The sequence below is a fragment of the Phyllostomus hastatus genome, unplaced genomic scaffold (genome assembly GCF_019186645.2).
Source record: "Phyllostomus hastatus isolate PE091 unplaced genomic scaffold, TTU_PhHast_1.1 phas_scaffold_193, whole genome shotgun sequence".
Taxonomy (NCBI): domain Eukaryota; kingdom Metazoa; phylum Chordata; class Mammalia; order Chiroptera; family Phyllostomidae; genus Phyllostomus; species Phyllostomus hastatus.
Window position 1 is genome coordinate 862,576 of NW_025334015.1, and position 14,461 is coordinate 877,036.

General features: G+C 41.6%; 1 protein-coding gene across 1 annotated transcript in view; it reads left to right on the plus strand.

The window, feature by feature from the left end:
- Positions 1-14,461, plus strand: part of LOC123832539 (tubulin-specific chaperone cofactor E-like protein) — a 212,638-nt gene that overhangs the window by 80,009 nt on the left and 118,168 nt on the right. Inside the window, exons 8-10 of the mRNA XM_045860210.1 lie at positions 6,291-6,355; positions 9,359-9,492; positions 12,232-12,519. Coding sequence (XP_045716166.1) covers positions 6,291-6,355; positions 9,359-9,492; positions 12,232-12,519 — 487 coding nt within the window. The remainder of the gene's footprint in view (positions 1-6,290; positions 6,356-9,358; positions 9,493-12,231; positions 12,520-14,461) is intronic.

A 14,461-nucleotide genomic window follows, 5' to 3' on the forward strand; every position in this document is an offset into this window, starting at 1 on the left:
GCACATTACATCTTTTTCTACCACCGACATCATTCAATAACAAAGGGTCTACTGAACCTATGACCCAAGGGAAGGACTGCTTGTCCTTCAACCTAAAGCTGCTGCAAAGTTCTTGCATGCTCTTAGCCTGAGTCAAAGCTGGAAGAACTCATCACCTGAATGTGGCTATAGCAGCATTCATAGGGATGGATGCATGGCCACTAGAACCCAAAGATAGCTTCAGAGGAGGAAAAATTTCTTTGTGGAGAGGTTACAAGATGCATTATTTTGTTTTTTACTTTGAGGGAGAGGTCCCAGCATGATCCTGACCACTGGATTCCTAAAAACTTTACTGAAGTACTAGCTCTGAGTCTCTGAAGGATTGTTCTTCCACCTTCTGGAATGCTTGTCTTACAGAGGCCCCAGCCTGCTAGTCATCTCTGGTTCATCCTGCCCAGTCAGCCTGATGTCATCAACATAGTGAACCAATGTAATGTGCTGTAGAATCCAGAGGATCCAGACCTCAGCCCTGGGGCAAAACTATATATGTGTACTTCTATTTGTTTTATTAGAACCTGAACTATTTCTGATCCTCATTCCTGATTCAGATAGGAAACAAATAGTTTTGCCAAATGAATAGCCACATATCACATATCTGAAAGCCATGTTAACCAGCTCTGGTAAAAACACTATATTAATACAGCAGCTGCCACTTGGCTAAGCTTGAAGTAATCCAAAGTCATTCTTAGGATTCATCATGGCCAGTTTAATGAAGATACAATAGAGTTCCCACTCCTCCTCTCTAAGAGGGACACTAAATTTCACCATCACCTCCTGACCTTGGGATGCAACACACTTTTGTATTTACTACATTGGTTGGAGTGGTATCTGCAGAACATGGACCCAATGTGCTAAGTACATTTATCTCAATTATATACTGAGGCTTGAAAAATAATATCCAGGTACATCTGCTGCCCCTGTGGACCCACTGTAAGCTGGACTTGGCCAGGACTTTTTGTATTACCTGGGCTGTATGTGTTCCCCTTCTAGCAGGGTCTTTGGGTATTGATGTTAACTTAAATGCCTCATCCAATTATAGTTTTGTTCCAGTCCTCAAAATGTTTAGGTATTTCCTTACCTGCAGTCTACATTCTTCACTCAAGTGAATGGCAATAGGTCTCAGAGAAAGGACTAGAAGAATCATACAGTGTGATACTGTGATGGTGTTGCAGAGTTCTTCCCTTTGGGTACCCAGTTACCTTTTCAGTCTATGGATTCCAGATTTGAAAATGGACTCAGATTCACAAACTGAGCAAGGGATCAAGACTTTTTATTGGGACAACTGTTTTTGGCCTTTTGCTCACAAATTCTCATTGTTTATTATATACTATAACAAGCAATACCCTGGTTGGCTTCCATCTACATTGCCTTTGGATGCCACACTCTGTTAATCATTGCCATAACTCTCTCTGAACCAGGCCCCGTGGGCTACCACCCTGATCTGTCAGTCATTATGAAGACTATGACCCCTACTAGCTCCATGCAATAGAGAGCTGCCACCTGGTCTCTGTTGCTTCAGGTGCCCACCATGTCACTGCTATTAGACCATTGGGCTCTGTGATTGCCTTTCCTGCCATCAGCACTGGCCTATAGAGGGGAGGTTCACAGTGCTGCTGGCGCTTCCCTCACCAGAACATCCCTGCTGCCTTTGGTGGATAATGAGCTTTGCCATGGATATGGTCATCAGGTGGTTCTTCCAGACTCCCATAATATATTGGATTCAGTATGTTCACATCCCTGAGCCTTTTAATCCCTTCTTCCGCCATCTGTCACAGTGATCCAGGCATTCCAGCCTCGCTCAGTGTTGGCCAGCAGTCTTTTCCAGGTGTCTAGGAGCTGCCCTAGCAGTGAGCTCGCACCATCCCCTGCAGTCCCTGCCACTGTGCAAGGCCATATCCCTACTATTTGCTCCAAGTCAATAAACATTTCCTGACTACACATTGTGCCGTCTCCACGATTCTGCACCCTCAACAACAATCCAGGCCCATGGGTGCTCCCCTCCCTGACGCTGTGCCAGTATGTGCCCACTGGGTCTTAAGCTTTTTGGGGTCTAGCCCCTTTCATCCCTCCTCAGGCCCAGCATGCCCCTGGCCTGGGTAATGCTGTGCCTTACTCCTGATTGTAAGCCGAGCAGTTAGGAGAGGAGATGGGAGCAGCTTCTGAAGGAGGTGGGACTGTTGCCTTAAGAGAAAAGTCCTCTCTCTTGTCTTCCTGTTCTGGGATAAATTTCAGATCTTAGTGAGGTAGAGACAGACATATCTGAGGGCTCAGAAATCTTGATAAATTTACAGAGTCAAAATCTTTGAGGACATCTACCCAGATGATGCCATCTTACTCTTACATGCACATATGTATGTATGTACATGTATGTATATGATAAATCTTATACATATAAAATTTTATCTCCATGTATAGACAAGGTTTTCTCAATCAGGAGCTGATTTTGGCATAACAGAGCTGCCTCATTTGAGTACTTGGCATAGTTTTTGTCAGTTCAGCAAACCTCTCTAGAATGTTAGATGGTCACTAGCAAACTCCTGGTTTAGGTGGAAAGCATCAGGCCATTGTCTCACTGCCAAGTCTGTTCGTTGGTGGAGGGCCACCCCCCAGGGTGTGCCCTTGGTTCTAGTGCTGAGGCCAAGCCAGAGGGACTCACAGCTGAAGGCTGTTGGCCAACCACACTTCTCACTTGGAGCTCAAAATCTCTCTTTCACAGAAAGGTGTAGAGACTTATGAAAACAAAGCAAAACAAATCAGCATGGAAGTTGCACTCTTGTCGCTTTTAGGGAATTATGTGTTTTATGTTTGTTTTGTTGAAGGTAGCCTTCCTCCTGCCTTAAGAACAGCCTCAGTCAAGGCCACCTTTACAAAGCATGAGCTTCACGGGCGACTGCCTTCAGTCACCCTCAACCCGCATTTCACCTAAATCTTGTCAGAATCTTGACTCACTTTACATCTTCAGCAAGATGAGCCCTCCTGTCAACATGCCATAAAAAGAGTTTTTTATCCAAACTCATAGATACAGAGAACAGGCTGTTGGACACCAGTTGGGAGAGGGGTTGGGGGATAAGTGAAAGGGATGAAGAAGCACAAATTGCCAGTTATAAAAATAGTCACAGGCATGTCACCCATGGCACAAGGGACAGAGTCAACAGTATCATAATAATACTATGTGTGGTGCCAGATTGGTACTACACTTATCAGGTTATCACCTTATCAGGTTACCACCATACTATGTGGTATGCCTGAAACTAATATAATATTGCATGTCAACTATAACTGAAAATAAATGTTAAAAATAATCTAAAAATAAAATATAAAAAATGGAAAATATACAAAGATTTTTATCATTTCTCCACCTGTGACCATTGAGTGAGCACCTAAAATACACTCTCACTGACTGGCTTCCCAGCCCAACCAGAGCAGTCTACCCCTGCGTGCCTGGCACTCCTCGCACCTGTGTTCTCAAGGTGATTCTGACCCATTTATGCCACCATCTTGTGTGTCTGGTTAGGCCCTGATGGCGTTTATCTCAGTAGGAGTCCTGCCTCAAGGAAGATGGAGTGTTTAATATGGGTCAAAGGGCTGGGATACAAATACCCTTGAGATCTTGAAGGAAGAAGACCAAAGCAATTATTATGCCACTGGCAGTTTTAAAAACAAAACCAATTAGTTTGCTTCAAGACAGTTAGGTTGACTATGGGACTCACACCTTAACAAAGACTGGGCAAGGAGAATGCTTTTTAGATGAGACTGAGTTTAATTTTATTTTGGTTAGGCACTCAAAAAGTAGGTATTCTGTTATACAAATATGTGCTTTTGGAGGAAAATAACCATTTGATATCTGTAAGTAAATATATGTGGACGATTCATAATACTAGTGGGCAAGATCTACTGAATGATCATGGGTCTTTAGAAAAATATTGAATGATTTGTACTAAAACATTAGTTCCCCCAATACTCTTGTCCATTTTAGGACAACTTGTTCAAAACTGGAATTACGTTATTTTGTACAGTAAACATTTAAATGCTTGCTCACAGACCCATTTGGAGTAGATTTGCATTTCCCACTGACTTACATATAGTTTTTTTCTACTACATTGAAATGATTTCTTTTTAAACAAATTTCACTCTATTTTTCTCATTCTTCACAATACCTTTAAATTATTTACTTAGTGCAAAATTTCATCATAAGGAGTCTATCTCTCTGAGGACCCTCACTGGGCACCCACGGAAGCTTCCAGAATTCAGGCTGGTCTTTCCTTGTGAAAGATCACATCCTGCGCTGTCTAACCCCTTGGTTTTGCTAGAAACTGCCCTGGGCGGTCACACTGCACAGTGGAGAATCAGGGAGGAAAGGGAAGAAATAAAACCTGGACAAGTTTGAGCGAGTTTCTTTAAATACTTCATGCACACCTGTGAAAAAACAGAGTAGAGCCTATCTGTGGCAACAGTTCAAAACCAAAGAAACTAAAAAAAGACTTTAGTAGAAAACCAACTTTATTTAAATGTTGGAAGCAGCAGCTTTGTTTGGAGTTTTAATCCCATGCTGGTAGATGCTAATTCTGTAACATTATACAGTTGCCTTTTTTTGGGTACAAAGGTGGAAGGGGGGTTTTCTTTTGTGTTTTTCAGTGCAAACTGATTCCAATCAGAAAGGCTCAAGGTTTCAGCTCCAAGTACCTGACATTTCCATCTGAATCTACTTTTTTTAAGGGGGGTGGGGAGAAGGTCTAGTTTTTCAGGAAAAGAACCTCTCCACACAATCCTGAAACTGATCTTTAGATTTACTTTTTCTTAATCAATAGAAAAAAACTTGATTGCAACTCAACACTTATCTGACTCTAGCTCAGGACTAACTGAATTTTTGGTTTTAAGAGTAGGGGATTCGGACATCATTTCAGGAATCAGAAATAATTGGCAGCAAGAGGGGGAGAACTGACATGAATTCTTGTTTTGCTTAATTTTTTCCTGTTTACCAAGATTTGGCTTAATATTTCTGACTCGATTCCTCCAGTCTCTACAGAACAGGTTAGTGACATTTTTCATAAATACAGATATTTAAATGAATTCTCCTTATGCTCTCTGAACTGTTTCCCTAAGGGCTCACATCTTACATGCATAAAGTGTCTCCCTCCCTCCGCTAAAGCTGTGTGATCTCTGTGAAAGTCTTAGCACCATTGTCAGCAAAATTAATGTTTATTGTGTGCTTGAGGTTTCAATGTGTATGCTTGACAACTGAAGGTTTACAATAAAACTCTCACAGGGTAGACTTACTGATTTTTCCATGCAATTTTAGCTTCAAATAATAAGAGGATGATTTTGTATTTAAGAACACCGTCAGGAGCAAACTTCACAATCTACCTGTGCATTTGGTTCTTCCGCAGGAGTATATGTAATTGGGAGCTTGCATGGGTGTTTGCATCTCAGCTTCATGGAGCGGCACAGACTGGCAATTCTTCTAACAGAGAGTGAAGCAGCTGGTTCAACTGCTTGTGATTGAAATGGAAACAAGTTCACTTTTGTGATGTCCCTTAATTAATTTGCTGGGACTAATTACTTGCTTGTGTGCTGGCTTCTATTTTTATTGTAATTTCAAGGACTGAGCCTGGCATTTTTTTTTTTAAATTACCAATGTATCATTCATTTCACTCAGGAAAGTCAATGGACAATTTTATGCTACTGTGAATCTGGTAGCATAATCTTCAGGATGTGGATTTGCTCCATACTATAGAGAAGGTGATGGCAAACTTAATTTTCCCACCCGTAAAAATCTATTGTGTTTCAACTGGTTTTTATTTGAACCTCTTTGAAAGCTGCTGTGAAAATCAGAAGAGCTGGGTCTCACAGAAGATGAAGGTCTGTCCTAGAGACATAACTGAGACCTGAATCTTTAGAGCCAGGTCCTTCCTATTTGTCAGTACTTGAGTAGCTGCAGAGCAGATGGCTTTCTTTGGCTCATTGCTGTTCTCATTGTGTCTATATAATTTACTGATCATTTGAATGCTCTCATTACACTTCCAAACTGGCTTTTCATGGACCAGTCTAATTTGTTCATGACATGTTGAACTTGGGAGGACCTGTTAGCATTCAGGGGATTTCAACCTGACTCAGAACTTTGTGGATATTTTATGTGAGTTTGTTCTGTGATGGTTGTTACGTGTCATGGGATTTGCAACTAAACACACCTGGTATTCTACTTACTCTGGCAAGCTGGGGAATTTTTTTTCTTTTTCTTTTTAAAATTCCAGGATGAATTATTCATCATTACTTAGAATTTGGGTCTCTTTCATCTTCGCACTTGTACAGCAGCAAGGTGAGTACTACATAATTTTCTAAAACTCTTGATTAGCATGCTCTTGAATTTATAAAGAGACACTTTTGTTGGAGCCATAATTGTCAGGGCAGGTGTGTATGTGCCTACAGATACACAAAAAAAATGTAAATTACATTTTGTTGTCAATGGCAAAATACATTAACTTTGAATAATGTTTATTTACATTCCCACTTTTTTCTAACTTAACTGTGAACACGATTTGTTCGTACCAGCTTGCCCCATGTTAATGACTGGGTCTTTAAGATAATGGAAATTATTTCCCCTGAAAGTATACAGGGTAGGCGTGCATGCAGCCCATACCTGATGACTGATTCCCATTAAGGCGTTTAGCTTGAGGCACAGAGTTTAAAGAATACACTTGTTTTTGCCCAAATCAGGAAACTGCATTGACATTGATGTTGATAACATATGTGTTAGAGGCTTTTTACAATGGCCAAAAATCTGAAAATGTAAGTGAAATTTAAAAAAAGAAATATTCCCATCTTTTATCTGTGTAGCCTTGCCCAGGATAGGTGAGAAGCCACATATATTTCTTTGTATTGTTTTTGGATTTTAGAAAAGAAAGATGGGAAAGTCTCCATGAATTTGAAACTTCTATGACTAAAGTTCTAAAGCATCTTTCTTTGTTTTGTTCACCTGGCACATGATTACAGGTATAAGAACAGATCTATAAGGCATGTGTACCCCTAACATTTTTCTAGGACCCTGGACATTTAAATAGTTGGAGCTTGGAAACTATAGAGTGAAACTCCACAATAATGAAAGAGTCCCACTGACTCTAATCTCCTACCCCTGGTCTAAGAAAGTACATTTTATATGGTGAAAATAAAACCCCAAAGTCCAGAGAGCACAGTTAGGTTTATTATGAAGTCCCTAGCCTAAAGCTAGCATGAGTGGTAGCTTTATTAACTCTGATGGTATTAAATAGGCCATGCTGTTAATGTTTTTTAAATAAAACTAATAGTTTCCAAGGTGGAAATTACTATGGTCTAAACCTACTCCTTTTTATTAAGTACCTATTTTTTATTCAACAAGTATTTCTTAAATATTTACAGTATTAGATATCTTTATTATTTGTATTCTTCTTAAAATTGAGAAAATTCTAACTGTCCATTCTTTTCTGTTTAAAATCATGCACTAGTTAGGCTCACTCATGGTTTACCTCCCCATCAGTGCAGAGAAAGCAGCTAGGGGCCATCTTCCTGACTGAGCCTGCTTCCTCCCCCAGGCAGAGGGGCCCCCAGGCCCAAGGTGCCAATCAGCCTTGTCATTAAAATGACTGTGATTCAGTGTGAATAGGAGCTCTTATTTACATGTGGGCATCACTTCTAAATAGCTCCTCATGACATCATTTGATTTATTATTATTAATTTGAGAAAGTTTATCACCTTTCAAGTTTAATAAGTATACTGCTACAAAAGGAATTATAAAGAGATTTTTAAAAAATTCCTACCTTCAGGAATTTTGAATTTGTAACTTCTGTGAAAATACAAATGTTCAAGAACCTCTTTTTGTCTATAATTGTGACACTAAATGAAGCTGTCTGCCAAGTGCTCCTGTGATTAAATTAGCTGCAGCACCTCCTAGAGATGGGAATTTGGTTGGCTTCCCAGAAACTTTTGGGCCTGGGGAGCAATGCTTGTACCTAATGACCAGGCTTGTTTTCCCTGCTTTCCTTTGACATTAGCCCTTCGAAACAGGTTAGCTCTCCAACCAGGCAGACTACTTCCTGTTTCTTGCTTCCTAAAGAGAGAGCTCGTGCTTGTCCTGGTGCTTCTGGTCACTCCACGTTCTCAATCACATGAGCCGTCTGCTCATGAAAAGGCTTCCGTCCATCCTGGGCTGGGGCTGGCCAGCCTGTGGTCTCCATTGCTCAGAGCAAGAGCTTTCCCAGGGAGGGCCTCCCACCTCAGAATGGGGTGTTAGCATCTGAATTGCAGCAACAGGCACCTCAAGAACCGAGGCCAAAACCCCCAGATGAATTTGTCACTGCCCCAGAAAAGTAACAATTAAAAAAAAAAAGAAGAAAAGATGTTCTGTTTTCATTCAAGAGAAGAGAGGACAGAGAGAGAGAAAAGTTACATCCAAATGTAGATTATTTTGTGGAGACCACTGGACCCAGTCATCAGCAACGTAGACCCTTGGGAAACTGCCTAATTTCTATCACTAAACTGGGCCACCCCCTGCAGGAGTTTGGAGGAGAAACAAGCCAGGTTTCCAGAAAGGTGGTGACACAGTCAGGTGACATAAGCGGTGCTGACCAGGTGGTGGGAGAGCACCCTGAGCCTCCTCTCCAGAGAGTTCTCTGGGGCCCAACCCCCCTGGCCCAGGGTCCCACCCTGTCGTTGGTAAACAGGAGCTGGGCATAGAGCCTTCCTTCTCACAGGGCTGGGACTCAGTCAAGGTCATTCACAGGGCAGGTACTACAAACCTTCTCCTCCCACTTTGTCCCAGGTCCAGCTGCTGTTTGTTTCTTTCTGGGATCTGGTATCTTCCATTATGTAGGGGGAGGGAGGAGGTACCTTTTGGGAAAAGACCTGAATAGTACAATTTTTGTGATGGAAAGGAGCTTCATAGCTACAAGCCACCTTTTCTGCACCTTGTCTTCAAATTGGGATCAAGTGGGCTGAGCCCTGCCAGGCCCAGAGGCCCCTCTCAGGGCTTGAGAGCTCAGGCACAGGTTATTTCACAGTGCTCCGCCAGCCTTAACCATTGTGCTCTCCAAAGTGTTTGGAAAAACAGAAACGAAGTGTGAACTGATTTCTCCTTAGGAGAAGTAGCATCATTCCCATTCCCCCTTTCCAGGGGCAGAAGAAAATGCACAGTGTGTAGTTTGGGCTTAGGATAAACAAAAAGGGAGTCTGACTTGCTTTTAGTTTGTAAGGCTTAGCAAAAAAGACTGGCTTCAGTGGGTGGGAGGAAAGTGGCTTGCCCTGTGGAAGAGAGGTCAGCCATCTATCTAACCACTGTCTCTCTTGACAGTTCAGCCCAGGGAGCTCATGTATCCATTTTGGCAGAATGACACCAAAACCCCTAAAGTAGATGATGGAAGCTCGTCTGAGATCAAGCTGGCCATCCCCATTTTCTTCTTTGGCGTTCCTTACCGCACTGTCTATGTAAGTGGAGGAGCAGCCCATGTGGCTTTCCCTTTGTCACTAAGGAAAATAGTAAAAACACTTTCTTCCATGGCTCCAGGAGTAGAGGAAGATTTATTGGCAGTCCAAATGACAGGCTCTGAGATATCGTGAACTGATAGATCTTGTGATTAAGGTAGTCAGTCAAAGGCATAATGGCTAATATTCATAGTGTACAGGACAATCAATTTCTTTTGTAGGTGATTAAACACAGGCGGGAAGCAGAGGCCCAGCATCATGAACATTATTTCTGCTACTTGATAAGATAAAAAGATACAATGAACCACAACAGGAACAGTATCATTTTTCTTTCCCCTCTGGAGGTGTGAAGAGTTTAAGTATCTGTTGTTCTTAGGCTTCCTACCAATTTGAAGCAGAGTCATAGCATAGTAGAGGGGTAATCAACATTAAAGTCGTTTGACAATTTGGCCACCCTCACTGGGTCTGGATATGCTATAGGGTCCCATGGTCAAACATGCATGAAGAAATGGTGCTGTTTGCTGTTGGAACTCTCCTGGAAACCTGTGTTCTCATGCTATTTTTTTTTTTTTGGTTCATTGGGTTTGCTGCTAGTTTAGAAGGTTGCATTTTGAGAAGGTTAACAGTAATTGAACCTGTTTTTATCTTTGGCTTTACAGGATTGGGTGTGGCATATGTAGATTATATCTTATCCTATTGTAGTCTGATTCCTGCCCTGGAGGAAGAAATGAAGCTCCAAACACCTATACCTCTGGCCCTTTCTAAATCTGAGGCACCAATGTTTGATTTACAGCTCAGGGCTCAGTCCCATTAGAAAATAGTTTTTTGTTCTGTTGTGTAACCAGTGGCCCTTGAATCTGCAACATCAGAGTCACTAGGGCTCTTATTAGAAATGTCACTTCTCAAACCCTACACCGGGCCTGCTGAATTGGAAACTGTAGGAGGGGAACCCAGGAATTTTTGTTTTATTAAGCCCTCTAGGGGATTCTGAAGTCCACCAAAGTTGGAGAATGACTGATATTAACTACAGAATATAATTAAAACACAACAGCCATCACCAGCTTCCTCTGCTGGTCTCTGTGTTTTAATTGCACCCAGTATTCCTCAGCAAACACATTTATCTGGCACCTTGAGATGCCTTTTATGCTCTATTCACAGGAGAGCTTTCTTAGTCTGTAATAGCTGACTGTAAATTTCAGAAAGCATTGACCTGATTTTGGAGATGAGAGAAGCATGAAGGATTTCCATTCTGGAAGCCTTAGTCTTACAGACAGCTGGAACAAATGCATTTAGTTAAGCTCCTTTCTCTTCCATGTGCTGTGTGACATGGAGTCTGACAAATTCCTGTCCTTGCAAAAGGAATCCACCCTTTAATTTGGGGTGGATTTATTTGAGGGTAAATTGGTCCTAAGAGTTTCCAGCACTTTGAATTAGTAGTGCAGTCTTTTTCAAGCCTGTTATTCACTATTACCTGCCGACAATAGACTCTTAATATCCTTGTAGCTGGGTCTCCAGCTTCCTTCCCAAACTCCACACCCTTGCTTCCAAAACAGACTGATAGACCCTTGGTCCAGGCACCGAGAACTTACTTCTGGTTCCATGTCCTTGTCAATGCCCGTAAGTTAGTAATCAGTATGAACTAAAAATTAGAATATACAGAAAATGATCTACAGGTTTTCTGTATCAACAAATTACATGCATTTCCATGAGGATTTCTGCTGTTGAAGCCACAGGCTGAAGTCAGCCCCATCCACTGACACCATGGCCTCAGGCTCAGGAGAGAGGCAGGTTGTCTACAGGTGCTGTGTCCACAGAATGTGCATACTAGCTTCTGTCACAGTAAGGTTTTATAATTTAACAAGTTTACTAAGCCATTTGCAAATCATGAAAAAATCACTATGGTTGTGACATCTATAGAAGTCCTTTAAATGACTCATCCAGAGCAGGATATGTTTCATCCTGAGATCTCAGTTTGATGATGAAGTATCCGATTTGTCTTTTTCTGACATGCCCCACTTGTCATATAATAGAAATCAGGTCTAATACATAGCTCCTCAATTTTTTAATTTAACTTTTAGCTTCCCTGTTTCATTCTTCTGGCCTATTTTGCATCTCTGACTCTGGATCTTCTTTATTGACTACATTGCCCAATCAGACACACACACTCACACAAACACACAGCTACACACTCACTCATACTCACACAAAAACTCACACACACATGCACACTCTCACACATATAGTCACACAGCCACAAACGTACACACACAACTAGGTAGCATTAGGTAAATATAAATAGAGTTAGGATAACAAACATGAAAATTAATAAGAATACAGTTGACTAAAAATTGAAAGTAAAGAAAACCAATGAGTGCCCTGGCTGGCATAGTTCAGTGGATTGAGTGCGGGCTGCAAACCAAAGCATCGCAGGTTCCATTCCCAGTCAGGGCACATGCCTGGGTTGCAGGCCACGGCCCCAAGCAACCTCACATTGATGTTTCTCTCTCTCTCTCTTTCTCCCTCCCTTCCCTCTCTAAAAATAAATAAATAAAATCTTTAAAAAAGAGAGAAAACCAATGAGTTTGGAAGTAAACAAACCTCCTGGTTGAGCAATGTTTGGGAGTTCTAATTCAGTGGAAGTTGTTCTTATTCACGGGATTAGGGAAATGTCTATCTTGGGGTAGGACTCTGAAGTTGTCATGGCTTCAAATCCACTGTGCCAAACCTCTCCTGTTTTTGTAGGTCAATAACAATGGAGTTGTGTCCTTCAACGTGCTAGTGAGCCAGTTCACGCCAGAGTCCTTCCCCTTGACGGATGGGCGGGCCTTCATTGCTCCATTTTGGGCAGATGTGCACAATGGAATTCGAGGCGAGATCTATTACAGAGAGACCATGGACCCTGTCATCTTGAAAAGAGCCACCAAGGACATCAGGAAGTACTTCAAAGACATGGCAACCTTCTCTGCTACCTGGGTTTTCATTGTGACCTGGGAGGAAGTCACATTTTATGGAGGGAGCAGCACCACACCTGTAATAATTCACATTTTCTGTTTCCATTTTATATCCTAACACCTAATTATTGTCTGTCTTCATTACTGTGAAGGAGTCTAATTGTTAGAGCTAAGGATGATCCATTTCCTTGAGTTAAACTAATGAGTCTTGTCACTCATTTTTCCAGGGAACAAAGTGAGATATGATACTTAAGCAGTCCAGTCAGCCATAATATTTCAGAAGATCTCTAACCCTATATCACTGATCATTACAACTGTGCAAACAGAACCCAGCCACAATTTTCTTTCAGTAGGTGGCACTTCCATTTTGCAGGAAAGTGGTCCAGGCACTGAGGCCTGATTCAGGCCATGTGGGTAGGTACCCATCAGGGACGCAACTATAAAAGGTCCTTTTATCTTGCCAGCAGCACAGATGCTTCTCTCATCAGCTTATTTCCCTTTTTTGTCTTTTTTCACAAAACCTGGTAGGACAAGGAAAGTAGGGTACTGGCTTTGGGAGCAAATGACCTGACTCAATTTATTATGTTATGACCTTTTTTTATTGTGACAGGGGCTGGCATTCCTATTTGATGCTAATTGGAGTGGGCAGTTAAAGTGTTTCCTGAATAAAGGTTTAACATCTGCTCAAAAATCCCAAATGAGCAAATAAAAGTCATGTAAGAAAGATTATCACTGGCATTATAGCAGAGATAATCAACTTTCCACATAAAGGAACAGAACATAATTTTTACGAAAGCCTGAAGCTTGTTTGGGTGACTTTGGCAATGAGGATTTTTAAGGAGCAGATGCATCTTCATCTGTACAATTTCCAATAAGCAAGGACACTAAAAAACCTGCCCTCTGCTTTCCTAGGATTATTTCCAATCCCATCTGTTTCTCAATTTCCTTGGCAATGAGTTGGCTGCTTGGGGGTGGAACAGAAACTGGAGCTAGAGACCAAGGTGGAAAGTGCTGGGCTGGCACTCCACAATTGCCATGCAGGGAACACCTGTGTTTCAGCACCTCCTGACCACAGCATCAAGATGCACCTGATTGCTGGGGGGTTCTGGAAAACAGAGACACAGTTTAAACAGGGGATGTACTGGCTAGAAATAACCTCTAAAGAAGGGTCCATTTTCCTCTGTCATGCTATGGCTTGCTAATGACTCCTCCGGTGATGTTTTTTTTTTGTCCTGTAAGCCTCATATTTACAGCATTAGAATGTCAGATGCCAGCAATTGATAAATTTTAGTGTTTGTGGAGGAAAAAAGAAAAGAAATGCCCATCAAATGCTGACCACCAATTTTTAAAAAAACTTCCACTGGCAATAAAAATGGCGAGATAATTTAGATACTTTCTGGTTTGTGATTTGAAGTAAATTTCTGGACTAAGTGAGAACTGTTTCAACAAGGATGAATGAGGTAAAATCTGAATGTTCTGAGCTCCTTGGAAAAAAACATATTACAGTCCTCACAACTACAGAAGTGTCTATCCATCCTGTCTTGAAATTGACCCCCTCTTCCATCTCCTCATTATCCCGGGTCCCCCCTTCTCTATAGGAATCCATATATCATCAGGCCAACTAAATGCTGGGCATGAGAGGTCTTGAAGAGACAGAGGGTCTCATGGGTACCCAATAGAAGGGGAAGGAGAAGGAAACATACTTTAAGAAAGGAAAACTAATATTTATTGAAGGCTCACTATGAGCTCAGATCTATGATAGGTTATATTTGCATATCATATAAGCCCTCACAGGAATGTTCCATAATAACCACTCTCTACAAGGTGAAGGAACAGGCCCAGAGAGGTTAAACAACTTGCCCAAGTGGCGAGAAAAGAAATTTGAACCTCAGAGAAGGCCGAGCAGGGTTCAAACTGGTCTCCTAACTCTGAATCCTGAAGTTTTTCCTCCAAGTATATTAGAAGTCCTCTGGAGTATAAGAAGGTTTTTTAAGAATTTGAAAACATAGTTTCACAAAAAG